Source organism: Macaca fascicularis, chromosome 10, assembly GCF_037993035.2.
Source record: "Macaca fascicularis isolate 582-1 chromosome 10, T2T-MFA8v1.1".
Taxonomy (NCBI): Eukaryota; Metazoa; Chordata; class Mammalia; order Primates; family Cercopithecidae; genus Macaca; species Macaca fascicularis.
In genome coordinates this window covers 30,575,051-30,594,474 of record NC_088384.1, presented here as the reverse complement: position 1 = coordinate 30,594,474, position 19,424 = coordinate 30,575,051, and the positions used below count along the sequence as shown (strand labels likewise).

General features: G+C 45.7%; 1 pseudogene and 1 gene segment (V, D, J or C); both read left to right on the top strand.

Moving 5' to 3' along the window:
• Nucleotides 1–230: 230 nt before the first annotated feature.
• On the top strand, nt 231–897 carry LOC107126465 (immunoglobulin lambda variable 9-49-like). The segment is given in 2 exon segments: nt 231–313; nt 451–897. Coding segments are annotated over 2 exon segments (372 nt in total).
• A 14,743-nt stretch (nt 898–15,640) lies between these two features.
• On the top strand, nt 15,641–19,062 carry LOC135965262 (set1/Ash2 histone methyltransferase complex subunit ASH2 pseudogene; annotated as a pseudogene).
• Nucleotides 19,063–19,424: the final 362 nt, after the last annotated feature.

Sequence of the window (19,424 nt, the reverse complement as noted above, 5' to 3'; positions counted from 1 at the left end):
GGTGAAGCAGGGGCCCAGGGAGACCTTGTCTGAGCCCTGAGTGTGATGCAGCACCTGGCCACTAGGGGGAGGCAAAGCCTGTGAATCCTAAGGGACCTGAGCTCTTGCTCTGAGCCCTGTGCTTGTTAATCATCAGCCCTGGGAGGGAAACGATTTGCATGGAATGTGATGCCCCTGCCCCCCAGTTCTTCACTGAGGAAATAAGAGGCTTTGGGGGCTCAGGCTCAGCTGAGAGACTGAAGAACCCAGCATTGCAGCATCTCCGCCATGGCCTGGGCTCCTCTGCTCCTCAGCCTCCTCAGTCTCCTCACAGGTCAGGGTGGGTAGTGGGCTGGGCCCCCAGAAGGACTCCCACCTCCCAGCCCCCAGCTTCCCATCCCTGCTCTTCCTGCTCCAACAGCTCATCAGCCACCCACCAACAGGAGCCCTCACGGCTGTCTGTGTTTCCAGGGTCCTTCTCCCAGCCTGTGCTGACTCAGCCATCCTCTGCATCGGCCTCCCTGGGAGCCTCGGTCACACTCACCTGCACCCTGAGTAGCGGCTACAGTAATTATGCGGTGGACTGGCACCAGCAGAGACCAGGGAAGGGCCCCCAGTTTGTGATGCGAGTGGGCACAGGTGGGATTGTGGGATCCAAGGGGGATGGCATCCCTGATCGCTTCTCAGGCTCGGGTTCAGGCCTGAATCGGTACCTGACCATCAAGAACATTCAGGAAGAGGATGAGAGTGACTACCACTGTGGGGCAGACCACGGCACTGGGAGCAGCTTCGTGTAACCCACAGTGACACAGGCAGAGTGGAAGTGAGACAAAAACCTCCCAGCTGATCTGCTCTGTCCACACTTCCTTCCCGCTGGCCTGACTCACAGTTCAGAGGGCGGTCTCCTAACTCTGTATTTAGTTTTCACCTTCCTAGACATTTTGGAGTTCTAATTCACAGCATATGATTCCTGTGTGTAAATATTTTCTACAGAACTTTTGGAACATTGAAGTTTGCACATGAACATTTGGAGTTTTTTGCCACTCACCTGTCCCCGATGGGATTTAAATTTCCAGGTTGTAGAGCTCCTCACAGGTGCATTTACAGGGAAATCACTGTGACCAGCTCCCACTACCTTTGTCCATATTCCACATTTGTGAGCTGCCTATACAATGATGGGAACTGACAATTTCCCTGGAGACACAAGGCCTTCACCCTGACTCACAGGGTCACGTAATCAACATGGACTACAGCCGTCTCCAATCACCTCCATGTGCACAGAGTTCTCATGGTGCATGTGCTTGGCTGTCCTAGAAGAGAGAATTGACACACACTGAAGATAGGAGAATGTGAGCCTGCTCTGTATCTGAGATTCTGGGAGAGCCCCCCATTGCCTTTACAGAATGAATCCCTTCACATGCAGGGAGAGAGCTCTGGTGGAATCACTCTGCAGTGCTTCCTGATGACAAACACCTGGATTGAGGTCACATTTCACAGGTGAAGGGCATAACCCTCCACAAGACTACCTCCACTACAGACTCCAGTTCCCAGGCTTTAAGCCTGAGGACCCTTGTAGACAACCAAGATGGACCTGTGACCAGCAGGAGCAATGGGTAACTGTCCCAGGCCCTGCCTGGGGGCTCCTCACAGCTGGGTGAGGCCCACTGGCCACAGGCTGGCAGAGGCCGATCTGCTCCCCGTGCTCACTGATGAGACTCAGCACCCCGGTGTTCTCAGGGTCCAGCAAAGCCTCTTGGGCAGGGTCCTGTGCCTGCTCCCAACAGTTGCTCCCTCGAGGACCCTCCTGGGCCCACACTCAGAGCAGCTCCTTCCTCAACCTCCTCTGTCCTCACATCCCCTCTCAGATTCCTGAATCAGTTATCAGGCAGGGTCTCATCTAGCCAGAAGGGAGGGAGTGGATTTGCATGAACAGCTTCTTATTTTCCCTGGGGGCAGAAGGAAAAATAGACAAGCCTGGGGAAGCCCAGCCCCACTGTGAGGTCCAGGGGCTGTGCCCACCATGTCTTGTTGCCTGAACTCCTCTCATACCCAATCCTTGGTCTATGTTTATAGACTCAATGAAAATACCTTCCTTTCTACCACCTCTTAATGCTAATAGAATCATTTTGTCCCCTGAGGACAAATAGCCTTCCGGGTCTCTGGGTGGGATGACAACTAGACCAGAAGTCCAGCATGCACGGCCCCCTTCCTGGCCCATACATGGCCCGGCTCTTAGTCCAGTCTTTGCTGGTCACTCCCTGAACTCTGAAAAGTCAGGGAAGTTGAGTGTCTCTTTCTCTTGAGATTGTACTTTTTAGGAGCTCCTGAATTTCCAGGTATAGGGTGACCCCTCCGCATTAAGGACATGGCTCTCAGACTCATCCTGGGTTTACTTCCTCAGGTTTAGGTCTGTGAGTTCTAAACAGTTTCCCTATGTTTCTTTGGTTGATATTTTGGTTGATATTTCCCTTTGTTTCTTTAGGTTGATGTTATGTTGCGTAATTACGGTGGTTGATTACATTGAGTAAATATATGCTTGTAGATAGAAACATTATAAACTCTTCCCCCATTAAGCTCTAAATAAAGAAACTTGTTTGGGTGCCAATGTACCAATGTTGGTAGAAAGTCTTGACCCTTTTTTTTTTTTTTTTTTTGCAGGAGCAGAGGAGAATCTGGAAAAAAAAAAAGAGAGAGAGAGAGAAGTTCACCTTATAATGCTGTTATTTTCAAATAAACCCTCCTACTTTAAAAATTTACACAACTAGACCTATACTGAAAATATTTTCGAATATATCAGATATTAAATATATCTGCATGTGTCACTGTGGAGATGGCTGCTTCCTCTACCACAGAGCACAATAATACTCAGCCTCATCTTCAGCCTAGGCCCCTGTGATGGTGAGGGCAGCCTTGTCTTCAAGCACAGAGTTTGACAATCAAGTGGGGACCCCATGCAGAGATGGGGACGTGAGACACACCCACCCTGGCTCAGCGTCCCCCTGTGCTCCTAACATCTCCATCTTCCTCACACAGAGGCTGTATCTGGCTAACGTGGGCCCATGATGCTCATTCTCCAGGACCCAAGAGAAAGTGGTCGAATATATTCTTCCAGCTGCAAAATTGTTTATTTTTAACCCTCCATGTTATTATAACAATGTGTTCATAAAGCACAATACTAAGATCTATCATCAGTTGCACAGTTATGAGTTATTTATAGGAGTGGCAAAATAAGAAGTTACACACACACACACACACACACACAGATTCAGGCAGGCCAGCATTTAATTACCAAGAGCAAAGTTTGATACTGTAGTGACACAACACAACGATGATGCTGTGTATAATGATAAACACAGCAATAGACCTATAAAGATTTGAAGAAACATAATCGAAACAGGGCAAAAATCTCCCGCTCACCAAATTTTAGAATTCTAAAACAAAATAAAAATTTTTAAAACCCCTCAAAACTGAGTTAATTTATAAAATATAATACAAAACATAAAGTTGACATAAATGAAACACTCTTCTTACTCAGGAAATGCAGCTTCTTTCTCCGCAACTTAATCTAGTGTACCAAAACCGAGCCTCCCTGTTTGCTGAAGGAAAACGTCAGCATCACAGCAGTAGAAAAGCACCGGCCTCTCTACCCACAGTGCATCTTCCCTCCAGAGACTCCGCAGGACTCAGCAGGGGGTCCTGAGGGCCCTGAAGTGGAGGCTCTGTGATGGGAGGGGGCACGGATGGCACAGGGCAGGAATGTGTGCAGCGCAGGAATGTTACAGATACAAGCTCCATTCTCTCTAAAACAAGCCTGTCTTACGTGATTTATCTTTATTCTTCTCTACAAAATAAATAAATAAATAAATAAATAAAGCCACAAAGATAGCTGCAAAGAAATATGTGAAATTGTGCAAGGCTAAGATAACAAAGAATATGGGAGGAAAAAGTAATTATGACATCTTCTATCAAAACATTTTAGTCCAAGCGTGGTGGCTCATGCCTGTAATCCCAGCATGTTGAGAGGCCAAGGCAAGAGAATCACCTGAGGTCAAGAGTTCAAGACAAGCCTGGGCACAGTAAGAGATCCCATTTTTATTTTTTAAAAATGGAACACCAGAAACAGATAAACAGCACTCTTCATTCCTAATTAACTTGACAGGGTAAAAATTCGGAAATCATTTCCAAAAAGCTTAGATTTTGAGGTTAAAAGGAGAGGAGGAAACCCATAGAGAAAATGAGGGCTTTGGTCAAGGCTCTTAACAATGAAGAGCAGGACCTCTGAGTCCCTGCCACAGCCACTATACTCTACTGTGTGCTCACACACCACATTAGATGAATGTAATTATGTGATACCCAGGTCCTCCTTCAAGAAAGGAGTATTCAACTCTGCTATTGGGAGACCTCAGTGGACAGCCTCAAGCTGTCAGCAGCTTATGGGTTAGCCTGAGCTGCAGAGCAGCCTCAAACAAGGCTGCCAGGTATAATGGATTAAAGAGTGTGATTCCAAAATTCACACCCACCTGAAACCTCAGAACATAATCTTATTGGGAAGTGAAACCTTATTTGCAGATGAAATTAGTTAAGATGAGGTCATACAGGATTAGGAGGGACCCTAAATCCAAAGACTCTTGTCCTTATTAGTACAGAAGATGACACACAGACATACACAAAGCAAAGTTGGCCATGGGATGATAAAGCCAGAGGTTGAAATGATGAAGTTACAAGCCAAGGAATGCCAAGTGTTTCTGGGAGGCAGCAAAAATTACAAGAAGCAAGCATTCTTCTCCGGAGCCTTCAATGTGAGCATGGCCTTGTTGTTATCTTGATTTCCGATTTTGCACATCAGAGCTGTGAAACAATAAATTCCTATTGTATTAAACCATACAATTTGTGGTTACTTACTATAGCTACTATAGGAAAAAATACAGTAACAAATGACATAATGACCAATAAATAGTTAGGAATGTAGATGCCCCTCTGGACTTTATTCTAATTCCATATGCAATGCTGTGAGTCCTGCATCTGCAAATCTTAGCATTCATCGTACTTCCTCCCACTTCCCAATTTCTACAGTAAATTAACTTTAGACATGAATGATTAAAAAACAAATCAAGTAGTGTGGGAGTCCTTGGAATGCGTTGCCTTAAGTCACAAGGATTATGGAACACTACAAATGTATATATTTGTTATTTTATGTACCAATTATCTTTTACTGCTCCATTGATCTGTTGTAAAAATCATCTAGGGAGAGAGAAAGTTGATTGGTAAAATGGGTTGAAAAATTAAACAAGATGAACCATATTGATGATGGTCAAAGTTGGCTGACGGATGCAAACAATTCATTAGAAAATTCTCTTTATATTTGCAAGACTCAAAAGTTTCCATGCTAACCAGTGTTTAAAATATCCTTGTTTGTGATTTTTCTGCTTTTAACAGGTGTATAATGTGGACAAAATGTAAGCTTACACTTTTACTTCACATAGAAGCCCATCTTCTCCTGACAGGCACAGGAGAAGCTGGTGTGGAGAACGTGGAAATGACAGCAGCTCAGGGTTTCCCAGGACAGGGAAGCGAGTGAGTCTGGAGCCCTAAAAGCAAGGGCAGGGGCTGTGAGTTGGGCTGTGGGGGTGTGTAAGGGCCGCAGTGCAAAGGGCATGTTTCAGAAGCTACAGGATTTGGATTTTATAACAAGAATGGTGAGTTACTGAAGGGGTTTAAGCCAGGTAGTACCTTCCCTGCCTCATCTATCTGAAAGGGATCTCTCTCCAAATACCTTGAGGAGAGAGTGCTTGAGAAAAGTGAGGGATCCTTATTCTAGATTATTCATTAAGCACCTTGTGAGTCTAGAAATCCAGGGGCCACTTGCACAGTTAGCACAAGAGTAGACGTGGCTACATTGAGAAGTGATGGTCTCTGCCTTTGTCTCCTGAGACATTCAGTACTTGCCAGAGCACTTTGCAGGTAAAATAAATACTGATATTTCAAATAACCTGAAAGCATCCAGTAAAAAAAATAAAGGTGGCAATATCAAGATATAAACAAATTGTATAACATCCAGGACAAATTGTTTACCAAAAAATAGGACACAACTGTGAAGAAAGTGACGTTTTACTTAGGGAGATAGTGGCTAACTTCATTAAATAGAGAAATATGGTCACACTGCTCACTGGTAAAGAAAAGTCTACAAAATCTGTGAATGTTCCTACATCACAAAACTGAGTCAAATCTCTATAAAACATACGAAACCATTAGATAGACAACTTTTGCTAAATTGCTGCCTTTAACATGTCACGGATCATTTATTTTTCCTGGAAAATTCTCATTATTCACTGTCCTTGTGAACAACCCCTAGCTGCCCTTCAACCTAGCTCCTCAGCTGACCCCTTATTCATGATGCCCACCCTGATGGCACATGTGGGCAATTAGATGTTTCTAGAATGCCATGCCGGGGTGCTGACAGCTTTAAAAGTTATATATATATATATATATATGGCTGCGTATCCCACAGACCAAGACAACTTCTGGGAGTGAGAAATCACAGTGATAATGCACAGCATGAGAGAAGCGGTGTCTAGGAATCAGACCATGGATATGTGAATACAGACAGTGACCGGAGAGCTGCGGAGACCAGCTGGGTTCTGAAGTCTCTGAGTCATGGGAAAGTGTGTGTTCTGGGATCAGCATCAGATCTTTTGGAACTGCCCTGTGGTTCCTACACAGCTTCTCGGTAAGGACCATTCACTCAAAGAAATCCAGGCCTGGGGGCTGGGCCCTGTGTTCACTGATGGAGACTCAGCAGCTGTGTTCCCTCTGGCCTGGCAGAGATCCCTGAGCAGGGACCTGTGTATGGTCTCAACAGGTGCTTCCTCCCAGGGCCTTGCAAAACGAAAAGCAAATCTTCCTCCCGCTCAGTCTGCAGAGTGAGCTGAGCTGCATCCCCAGGGCTCAGGGAGGGGCTGGGCAGTCCCTGGGTGGAAACACTTTTGCATGAGCAGCCCCTCCTCTGCAGAGGGTGGGAAGAAAAGGAGGCCTGGGGCAGCCCAGCCCCACTGCAGGGAAAGAGGCTGTGTCCACCATGGCCTGGACTCCTCTCTTCCTCCTGCTCCTCTCTCACTGCACAGGTAGGAAAAGGCCTCAGAGACCAGGGTCAGCCACCCAGCCTGATTCTGACTCTTCTGTCAAAGATCGCTAAAACATGTGACCCTGGTTTCTGCCTTAAAACCTATAAATGCCTGTGTTTCCAGGTTCCCTCTCACAGCCTGTGCTGATGCAGCCAACCTCCCTCTCAGCATCTCCTGGAGCATCAGCCAGACTCACCTGCACCTTGCACAGTGGCATCAGTGTTGGTAGCTACAAGATATTCTGGTACCAGCAGAAGCCAGGGAGTCCTCCCCGGTATCTTCTGAACTACCACACAGACTCAGATAAGGACCAGGGCTCTGGAGTCCCCAGCCGCTTCTCTGGATCCAAAGATGCTTCGGCCAATGCAGGGCTTTTACTGATCTCTGGGCTCCAGTCTGAGGATGAGGCTGGCTATTACTGTACAATTTGGCACAACAATGCTTCTCACAGTGACACTCACTGATGGGGAAGTGGGACAAAAACCTCACCTTGATCTGGGTCTTGTTCCGTAACAGTTTTTAAATTTTGAAATAACCAGCCTAGGGACAAACTACATCTGGAAGTACTTTCTAGTTGTAAAAGGCTCTTCTCTCAATTTCCCATCCATTCTTCTGAAGTATCGGTAAAACAAAACAAAACCAATGCACCTGATGACCCTGAAGTGTTGGCTCTTTGTCCATATATGCTGACACCAGTGCCTGTGGAGCTGGACCTTTTTTTCTTGAAAGAAGCAAAATGAGGCTTTCCAAGCTCACATCATGGTCAGAGCCTGGGGACATGGTAGCAGGTGAACAGTCCCCTGCAGCATGGACTCTGCTCTTCCAGTGTACAAGCAGAGACCTCCCCTTCCATCCCCAGTAGTCTGTTCTCAGGGCTGTCTGAGGCTCACTGTGTCCCAGGAACAAGGCACTCAAATATGAAATGCTGCCTGAGGATGCAGGTCAGGGAGGAATTCCAGATACAGAGCTGACCTGGCTCAGTCCTGGGCACCTGCATTTCAGTGGAAATGTCAGGAGATGGGGTTAGGTCTGAGGGTAACTGCAGACCTGGGGCCAGTAAAGCTCTGTGTAGGACATGAGAGAGTCAAGGGGAGGCTCCACCATGGCTGAGACAAGGCTGAAGCTGCTCCTTGGCCACAGGGGACGTAGGTCCCACGGATGTGACTTTCCTGCAGCTCATCCCACTCAGGACCACGGGAACTGCTGAGGGTGGGTTTCCTGATCGCTCAGGGCCTGACTGTGTTCTCTTCTCCTCTCTTACACCATTGGAGGCTCTCACTGAGTCAGGGTCTAGTGGTGAGTCTGTGGAATATCCCAGTACAGAAACTGCACAATATTTGCTTCAAGTGACTCCTCCCCGGAAAACTCTTGAGGAGCCCCCACCTCAATGTCAACTTTTACTGCACGGGGAGCAGCAGAAACACTGGGCATTCCTTCCCAGAAAGAGCACCTACGTTTGTGACCTAGGACAGCAGTGATGGTCCCTCAGGGGTCCCAGCCTGATTCTCCTGCTCTGGGTTTATTCACACAGCCTCCTGGACAACCTCTGGGCTCCAGTCTGAGGACAGGCTGTTTATCAGTGTCACACAGCTGCATCCTGGCTCCGTGTTACCAAGGGTTCCTGTTCCATGGGGAAATGAGAGAAGATCTGCCCCACTCATCCTCTCTGCCCGTCCCTCCTTTATCCCTGCCTGTGACCAACACCAGTTCATGCCAAGGCTTCTGCTGTCACTTGTGTTACTGAAAGCAAAGCACGGGTTCAGTGACAATAACTCCTTTTTTTACTGGTCTCCCAATGGAAAGAGAATCAACTTGTTTCTAGAAGCAAAAGGAGCTGCCCACACATGGTGGGTGTGGATGAGGTGGGGATGACAAGAAAGAATCCAGCCTGTGTGACCCAGAAGTCCAGGAGCCTTCGGCCTGGTACCAAAGATGTCCCCTCCTTTTGGTGCAGGTATGCTGGCCATTTCCTGAACTGAAACTGTTGGAGAGATGACAAGAAAGGAGAATGCAGCCTGTGTGACCCAGAAACCCGAATGTGAGAGAGGAAGTCTGATGCTTAAGAAAACGTGGGCTCAGCATTCTGAGAGGTGGCATGACCTAGAGCTGGTGTAGAAGAGAAGCAAGAGAGATGCTCAACCTTAGGTGGCCCAGGCCCAGCTGTCCTGTCAAGGGGCTGAGCTCTCTGCACCATGGATATCCTGCAGAGACATCCTCGGGGAGGCTGTGACCCAGAATGATGCAAAAATGCTAATGGAAGTGAGCAGGGGATGGTTTATGGGGGAGGAGGAGATGGGTGTGGGGTCAGATCGGGTAAGGAGGGTGCAGCCTGAAGAGCAGACTGTCCATTGTGACTCATAGGAGGAGGAGGCCTGGAGCCTACAGCAGTGACAAAAGGAGGACCCGCAAGGACCTTGACCCTGAAGACACACTGGGGTTTTGGTCTATCTGTGACGGTCCCTGTGGAGGATGACATAAAAAATCCATAGTCAGTGTCCTCTGCCCAGTGCTCACCATCCCAGCAGTTGCCTCTTCCTCCCAGAGCCTCTGGGTGTCCAGGTTCCTTAGCTGTGGACCTGTTCTTCTCTCTGTCCTCAGCATAAGAGCTGATGGGGCATCCACCAGGAAGTGCATCCGTGGGCGGGGGGGTGGGGGGGGCATGGGCAGCCTTGTCCTGTATGTGAGACACCGCTCAGCCTCCGTGACCCCCTGTTCATTAAAGTGGGAAGAAAGGAAAACAAAATTCCCTGTGAACATCTATGCATCACCAAAGAAAAAGCAAGGAGAAGGACACAGGAAGCGAAGCCCAGATCTAATAGCTCGTTTCTACTTGGAAATAAATAAAAATATGCTTGGTGTGTTATGTAAGCACAATAAACATTTTAAAAACTATAAAAATTATGTAAAGAACTTGGCTATCACAAAAAGGAACATCTAAGATAATGACACCCTTGAGATGAGATCCCAAAATATAGCGTACGTTTTACTTCAGTTACATATATGGATTGGTTTTATTTAAATGTCTATAATAAATCTCACTATTTGGTTGTTTAAATGGAGCATTGAAAATCTCAGTGTGGACGGGTGCGATGGCTGACGCCTGGAATCCTGGCACTTTGGGAGTCTCAGGTGAGCTGATTACAAGGTCAGGAGTTCAAGACCAGCCTGGCCAACATGGTGAAACCCCATCTCTACTAAAAAAATACAAAAATTAGCCTGGCACAGTGGCACACACCTGTAATTCCAGCTACCTGGGAAGCTGAGACAGGAGAATTGCTTGAACCTGATAGGCGGAGGTTGCATTCAGCTGAGATGGCACCTCTGGACTCTAGCCTGGGCAAGCGACCAAGACTGTGTCTCAAAACAAAAAAAAAATCTCATTGTACTGGAACTGCCTGGTGATACATTCACCAGTGTAAATATCAACATCACCATCCAGCTGTTTTCCTCCATCCCCATAAAATTCCTCAAACAAATACTTGTTAAGAGTCCAGGGTGTATCGTGCCAGAACTCAAGCAGTCAAAGACATAATCTATTTCATTTTTCATTTTGATTAACAGAATTATCTTTTTTCTTAAGCTTATTGTTTTTAGTTGATTAGATTCTAGATGTCATTACAGATCAAAGATGAATAATTTCTATCACCTTCAAGTCACCCCCCCACACTCACTACTGAATTTGAACCATAACTTTTCCCTGGAAATCCTAGTTGGGGGCTCGATGCTAAGAGCTATCACATATCAGGTTCACCTGATGACAGACTCTGGTCATCAAACCAAGTTAAAATTTTAATTCTTCCCATCTTCAAAGACTGAACATCTTTGCTGTTTTTGCTCATAAGTGAGACCCTCCAAAGACATTTGCCAAGGTCCCCCACAGACTGGCATTCAGTGCTTGGAGGACAGACTCCTAGGCAAGATCCCTGGTCACAGTATCCAGATGACTGTGACTGCAAATCTGGGGAAGCAGAGGGAGAACAAACATTTACCAGAAAATCCCTCTGAGAATCCCTCCCCAGGGCATCCTAGAGGGAAGAGCTCCCTTTCTCCTCAGCGCTGCAGGGTCCACAGAGGAAGGAGAGCTCTGGCCACCAGGACGGAGCCACATGAGAGGAGAGGACCCGGTGTCCAACACAGGTGGGGAAGTGAGTCCACGGGGCTGGTCCCCACTCTGGGCTTGATCCTGAAATAAAAGGAGTTTGTGTAGCCATCACCTGAGTCCTCTACAAAGTACAGCCAAAGAACTATGGATAGGTTCACTCCTGAGGAGTCCAGTAGAACGTGAAGACTGCCTTGAGGTCACAGGAAGGAGACACAGGTGCCACCTTACTGAGCCTGGACTTGAGAGAGGGGACAGTGGACAGAATGGGAGGAGGCAGCGGTGAATCTCAGTGACTCTGGTCACCTGATCATAGAATGGTTTGCCTTAGTCTGGACACGAGGGGGCGCTTGGGGAGCATTTCTGGGAAGACTCGGGGTAATCAGAGCAGAACCAGGCGCCTACCCTGCCTGATGTCCTCTGCTCAGGGCTGACAGCTGTGTCCTGTGTCCTCCCCACCCTCTGGGACCACGAAGCTCCACCCCTGCTGCCCCCTGACATCCTCAAGCCCAGGAGCCTGACCCAGGGCTCAGGGTGGGGTCACAAACCTGGGAGGTCTGATTTGCATGGATGGACCTCCCCCTCTCAGAGTATGAAGACAGGGAGAGTTTATGGGGAAGCTCAGCTTCAGCTGTGGGTACAGAAGGCAGGACTCAGGATAATCTCCAGCATGGCCTGGTTCCCTCTCCTCCTCACCCTTCTCACTCACTGTGCAGGTGACAGGATTCGGGGCCAGGAGAGGGGTGCTGGGAAGTCCATGGGGCCCTGCTTTCTCCTCTTTTCTCCTTGTGTCTCTTGTCAATCACCATCTCTGTGTCTCTCTCACTTCCAGGGTCCTGGGCCCAGTCTGTGCTGACTCAGCCACCCTCAGCGTCTGGGGCTCCCGGGCAGAGTGTCACCATCTCTTGCTCTGGAAGCAGCTCCAACATTGGAGGTAATAATGTATATTGGTACCAGCAGTTGCCAGGAACGGCCCCCAAACTCCTCATCTATTATAGTAATCAGCGACCCTCAGGGGTCCCTGACCGATTCTCTGGCTCCAAGTCTGGCACGTCAGCCTCCCTGGCCATCAGTGGGCTCCGGTCTGAGGATGAGGCTGATTATTACTGTGCAGCATGGGATGACAGCCAGAGCAGTCCCACAGTGCTCCAGGCCCAGGGGGAAGTGAGACAAGAACCTCCTTCCTCCTCTGCCAGGAGGGTGAGCCCCCAGCAGCTGCTGCTCAGGCCTGGCCTGTGGCTTCTGCTGCTGTAGCTTCCCCCATGGGTCCAGAGGCATCCAGGGTCCTGCCTGACAGTGGAGGCTCCTCCTCCCCTTTAGTCCTCAGAGTCAGGACCAGGGCATCCAGGAAACAGAACATCCTGCTCCCTGCAGCTTGAAACACAGGGTGTCTGCACTGAGGTCCTGGGCTGAGGCGGCAGGTCCATCTGTGTCATCACAGACTCACCTCTGATGGGGAATGTGTGTCTCCATCATCCTCCTTTTCCCATTTCCAGGAGTTTCCAGAGTGGTGTCTTCCTCCCCCCACTCCCTACTGTGAATCCCTGTGCTTCCTTTCTCCCTAGCACTTCTTTTTTAATAAAATTCCTTTCATGTAGGAACAATGCACATGTAATAAACCACCCATATTTGTAACAGGAAATTAGACAAATTTTGACATTTTTCTCATCCTTGAATACATCACCAGCAACAGGGAGCTATGCAACCTGTGACCAACCCCAGCAACCCCTCATGACCCTTTGTCATCTTCCTCCCTCCCTTCCCCAGTGCTCCCCTGTGCAACCACAGATCTGCCTCTGTCACTATTGTTTTGTTTCCGTTTTCTGGAATGTATCAGTGTTATCAAACATTATCTTTCCATTTGTACTGGCTTTTATTCACTCTGCAAACTTCTTTTTGAGATTCTTCCCGTTCTTGCTGAATTGCACCCATCTCATAGAGGGCTCATTACTACCTTTGAGAGCTATTAGGTTGATTATTCCTGATTTTATTTATTTATTTTAAAGTTTGAATTTATCATCCATCAAAATGAAACTCTTGGAGTGATGTTCATCTCAGGTGACAGGAGAGTCTGTGACGGCTTGTCCGGATTCTTCCTTCCTCATCTCTTGCCTCTGGTTCTCTCTATACGGGAAGAGGTTCTCATATTCTATTTATTTACTTATTATTTATTTATTTGGGTTTTAAAGGATTTTAGTGTTTTTTCTCTTTAATTATTGTTTTTTAATAGGTTTTTAGGGAACCGGTGGTGTTTGGTTACATAAATAAGTTCTTTAGTTGTAATTTCTGAGATTTTGGTGCACTCATTACCCAAGCAGTGTACCGTGTACCTGGGGAGTAGTCTTTTATCCCTCACCCACCTTCTACCATTTCCTCCAAGTCCCCAAAGTCCATTGTATCATTGTTATGCCTTTGTGTTCTCATAGCTTATCTACCACTTATGAGTGAGAACATACCACGTTTTGTTTTCCATTCCTGAGTTACTGCACTTAGAATAAGAGTTTCCAATTCCATCCAGGTTGCTGTGAATGTCATTATTTTGTTCCTTCTTATGGCTGCCTAGTATTCCATCACATGCATATATATATATAACATTTTCTTTATCCACTTGTTGATTCATGGGCACTTGGGCTGGTTCCATGTTCTTGCAATTGCCAATTGTGCTACTACAAACATGCATGTGCAACTATCTTTTTTGTATAATGATTTGTTTGCTCTGGGTACATGCCTAGTTGTGAAATTGCTGGATCAAAGGATACATCTATTTTTAGTTCCTTACAGAATCTCCACCCTGTTTTCCATAGTGGATTTACTAGTTTACATTCCCACCAACAATGTAAGTGTTTTGTTTTCACCACATCCATACCAACATCTATTATTGACCATTCTTGTGGTATTAAGGTGGTTTTATATTGTGGTTTTAATTGGCATTTCCCTGATCACTGGTGATGCTGAGCATGTTTGTTTATGTCTATTGGCCTTTCGTATATTTTCTTTTGAGAATTGTTTATTTACATCCTTAGCCTAGTTTATGATGAGATTGCTTAGTTTTTTCTTGGTAATTTGTTTGAATTCTTTGTAGATTCTAGACATTAGTCAATTGGTGGATGTATAGATTGTGAAGATTTTCTTGCAGTCTGTCCATTGTCTGTTAACTCTGCTGATAATTTCTTTTGCTGAGCAGAAGCTTTTTAGTTTCATTAAGTACCATCTATTTATCTCTATTTTGTTGCATTTGCTTTTGGGTCCTTGGTCATGAAGTCTTTGCCTAAACCAATGTCTAGGAAAGCTTTTCCAATGTTATCTTCTAGAATTTTTATGGTTTCAGGCCTTAGATTTAAGTCTTTTGTTCATCTTGAGTTGATTTTGTATAATATGAGAGATGGAGATCTCGTTTTATTCTTCTATCTTTGACTTGCCAATTATCCCAGCACCATTCATTGAACAGGGTGTCCTAGAGTATAGTTTGAAGTTGGGTAATCTGATAAGTCTGGATTTGTTGTTGTTGTTGTTTGTTTGTTTTTTCTTAGTCTTGCTTTGACTATGCAGGCTCTTTTTTGGCTCCATATGAATTTTAGGATTGCTTTTTCTAGTTCTGTGATAAATAATGTTGTTATTTTGATGGGAATTGCATTGAATTTGTAGATTACTTTTGGTAGCATGATCATTTTCACAATATTGATTCTACCCATTCATGAGCATGGGATGTGTTTTTAGTGTTATCTATGATTACTTTCAGCAGTGTTTTGTTGTTTTCTTTGTAGAGGTCTTTCATCTCCTTGGTTAGGAGTATTCATAAGTATTTTTCTTTCTTTGTAGCTATTTGTAAAAGGGGTTGAGTTCTTGATTTGATTCTCAGCTTAGTTGCTGTTGTGTAGCAGAGCTACACAACATTTGTATGTCTTAATTTTGTATCCTGAAAGTTTGCTGAATTCATTCACTAGTTCTCGGAGCTTTTTGAATGAATCTTTGAGGTTTTCTAGGTATATGATCATACAATAAGCAAACAGTGACAGTTTGACTTCCACTTTACCAATTTGGATGCCCTTAATTTCTTTCTCTTGTCTGATTGCTCTGGCTAAGACTTCTAGTACCATGTTGAACGGAAGTGGTGAAAGTGGTCATTCTTGTCTTGTTCCAGTTCTCAGAAGAAATGATTTTAAATTTTTCTGTTCAGTATAATCTTGGCCATGGGTTTGTAATAGAAGACTTTTGTTACCATAAGGAATGTCTCTTCTATGCCAATTTTGCACAGGGTTTTAATCATGAAGTGATGCTGGATTTTGTCAAGTACTTTTTCTGCATCTATTGAGATAAACATGTGATCATTGTTTTAATTCTGATTACATGGTATATTACATTTATTGACTTTGTATGTTAAGCCATTGCTGCATCCTTGGTAAAAAACCCACTTCATCATGGTGGACTGTGATTTGATAGCATGGCTATCCCTTTGTCCAGTGAGACACCAAACTCCAGGGTCCTTTTGATGCAGAAGGTGGGTGGGCTGAGAGTAGGGGGACACCTACCCTGAGAGCCCAGAGCTTCCAGGACAGGACTTGGGAGTCTGAAAAGGGGCAACACTCTTGAGTGGGGAAGAAGGGGGCATCTCTGGCCACAGGCCTGCATTTCTGGTGGCTTCCCCTTCACCAAACTGCACTCTCTGCTCTGATGTCTGTCACAGAATCTCCTTCAGTTAGACTAAGATCCCAGGACTTTACTAAAAATAGCACCATGAACCAGATAGATTTGTAATGGTACCAAAATTCTCTGCAGAGCAGTGAGTGCAAATGCAGCTTAACAGCGGCCCTCACAGTCATAGCTCTGGTGCAGAAGTAAAAGACAAAGGCAGAGAGAAACTGAAAGGCTCAGTAGGTGTGGGACTGGGGCAGCACTGTGTGCTGCAGGCTTGTCCTTGAGGTATCTACAGGTAAGAACAGCTGAGAAGCCATTCTGTTGTGACCCTGTATCATCTGCTCACTGCTCACTGGGCTCAGCAGCTGTATCCTCACAGGGAACCAGATTCAGCCAACTTGGCCTTCTCCATCCCACCTGGGAAATGTACTCCGGTGTCTGTCTGGACTTAGGTTCTATGAAGGGGCTGGCAGACAAGAAGAGGGGGCTGATTTGCATGAAGAAACCATTGCACACCATTTCCTTTCATTGAAAACCCATTAGTGGATACTCTGGAGCCATCCATAGAAGCCTAGATTGTCTCCTAAATTTGGGAGTTATGAAGGAGTCATTCCTGATCAATCTACAGGAAGAGGGGCCATCAGCAGCAGGTGGTCAGAGTGAGGGAGAAACTGGTTTCTTTGAGAGACTCATCAACACAGCCACCAACTCTGGGACAAGTGGGGCACTTGCTATAACAGTCACCCCAAGCTACTCACAAAAGTCTGGGCTTAGTCCCCTCACCTTATTGCTTCTGATTCTGGTCCATGCCTCTGTTTACCCTGGACCCTCAGCCCATATCTGGGTCCAGGGTGGCAGGGGTAGCTCCATCTCAGTCAACGTCTACAGAGATGAAACATCTATTATGGCTTGGAGTAGTGTCCACAGCTGTACCTATGAGGGCCTCTCCTGCTCCCCCATCCTCTCACACAGGTGACCACTGCTGTGTTTCTGATGGATAGACCCAGCATCATTCACAATAGCTAAAAGGTGGAGGCAGCACAAGTGTCATCTATTGGATAAACAGGATATAGTATACACACACAAGGGAAAATTATTCAGCCTTAAAGTCAGAAAGTTCTGACCCATGCGATGGCATGGATGAACCCTAAAGACATGATGCCAGCAGAAATAAGCTGGTTTCAAAAGGACAAAAGTTGTCTGTTTGGCCTTATATGGGGTATCTAGTGTAGTGAAATCCATAGGGACAAGAAGTGGAATGATGTTTTCCAGGTATGAAGTTTTGGTGTGGGAAGATGAAGAATTCCTGGAGATGAATGGTGGCACTGTGGTTATAAAACAATGTTAATTTACTTAATGACACTGAAGCAAACACTTGAAAATGGTTAAAAAAATGTATTTTGTGTTTGGATAATTTACCACAGTCAAACAGAAAAAGATTTATATTTGGTGCAGTTTATCTACTTCCAAGAAAAATAAAAACATACAGGAATAGGAGAGTGTGCCTGTGTATCCAGGCCACCCTTCCTTTTGTGCCAGCCCCACAGCACCCTAATAGATCAATAGAGTTGGAGGTGCCTCATTACAAGTGACACAAAATAACATGAGAAAATCTGGAAGTGGCCATGGTGGTAGCAGTGGGTGCCTGACCCAGTCCAGGAGCAGCCACTAGTGCAACAACAGCCAAAGAAGGGGAGATGAAGCTGGTGGCAGTGGTAGCAGCCTCTCCAGCTGGAGGGGGCATCTGCTATCTTATGAAAATGGTTCATAGTTGATATATCTGGCAAAGATATGTCATCCTGTCTACCTTTCATGACCAACCACAGTCTTCATTGCAATATATGTCATCATAGTGGCATATTTCATCCAGAAGCAAGCAAACATAGAGGAAATGTCCCTCAGTGTTTTGGTCAACCTGGCATGGCAGTCCCCAACACAGGATAGATATTATACCATTCCTTGATAAATAATGGGAGTGCATGATGACCATTCAGACACCTGGAAAATGACTAGGCTGAATAACATTGTTAAACAATGAGTAAGGAAAGAGACATTATTGGTAAAGGAACACCTGGATCCAAGGAATAAAGACCTGAAAGAAGATTGCCCAAGATGTGGACTTTTGGATCAGGACCTTGGTAACACAGATCCGATTTATGACAACGAAAAGCAAAGCAGTGCCTGGTCTATGAGTAGGAATCTGAATGGGGGAACTGAACAGGAAGCAGCAGAAAAGAGGGAAAGGAGCTTAGTGCAAACAGCAGGATAAGATCTCAGAGAACACCAAGAAGGCCCAGAGGGACCCTTTGCTTTCTGCTTAGTGCCTTCCCCCGTACACCTTTTAGAACACCCATTTAACAAAGATGGCTTCTGCTATATTCTAAGTGAGCCTGATCCACACACCCTTGGTCCTTAGAAGGTTGAAGACTTCCAGGCAGGAGAACTTATTCCTGGAAACCTCCACAGTGACTGCCTCTATGAACAGGTTTTGTTAGCCTAACTTGATTGAGCTCCCCAGGTAAAGATCTCCAATGGCCAGCTGGCTGTCTGTGGTTGGAAAGAAGGGCTACTCTGTAAGGCCTCTCACAGAGCATAGAAAGGGACCTGGTACTTTGAAATCACCATGGATGAGTTGTCACCAGACACCGCTGCCCGACTGGGTTGGTCTCAGTCTTAAGGTAAATATCAATCTCCCTTAGGTTATGATAAATTTAGCTGTTCTTGGCAGAGCAAAAGGGAACCAAGTTCCACCAGTCCACAGACAAACAGTACTCTTCTAGCTTTGGGCAGGGAGACATCCTGGGATTTATATTAATCCTTCTGAAGACACAAAGACAACCAGTTATTGCCTGATACTTACAAAGATAAGGGTTTGATAAAGTACAGGAATCATTTGTATTTTGAGGAAAAAGACATTTTAGATAAAGCACAGAAGAGCCTAAAACTGATTCTGCACAGTAAAATAATATTTTATAAAAATTGTATCAATTAAGACGCTGCTTAAAAAGATATTTTTGAAGGGGTTGATTTCCAGCCGTCTCACTGGAAAACAGCTGCATGGTTTCCATTAACTTTGGACTGTGCTGCAAGTGTCCTCCAAAGGATCTCACTTACTCCCCTGCGAGTGACATGGGCTGGGACGCTGTGGTAGAGCACACTCTGGCTGATGTCTTGTATCTCCTGGAGACAGAAGTGAATGGGAGGCACAGTCCTCCGTGGGAACCCTGAAAAGATCTCTCTTTCTTTTCAAGTATGGACTTTCTGGGAAATAATACTGGATGGCTTTTGTTGTTGCTTGAACTCTTTCAAACATTCTCTCAAGATGCTGCAGAACATAGCATATCCATTTAGCAAGTTATAAGGCTGAATAAGACTATGAGAAGCTCCCTGTTCGTCATCATTCTTCTTCCACTTCCAGTGACTGCTCTTACACTCTGTGCCATCAGCCAATAGCTACTGATCCCAGGATCTTGTAATCCCTGTGTTAAACTGGCACCATGCTGCATACTTTGCCAGCTGGGACTGTTTATTTTACTCTATTTTCTAAGGAGCGAATAATCTTGTCCAAATATCTAACATATTTAAAGACA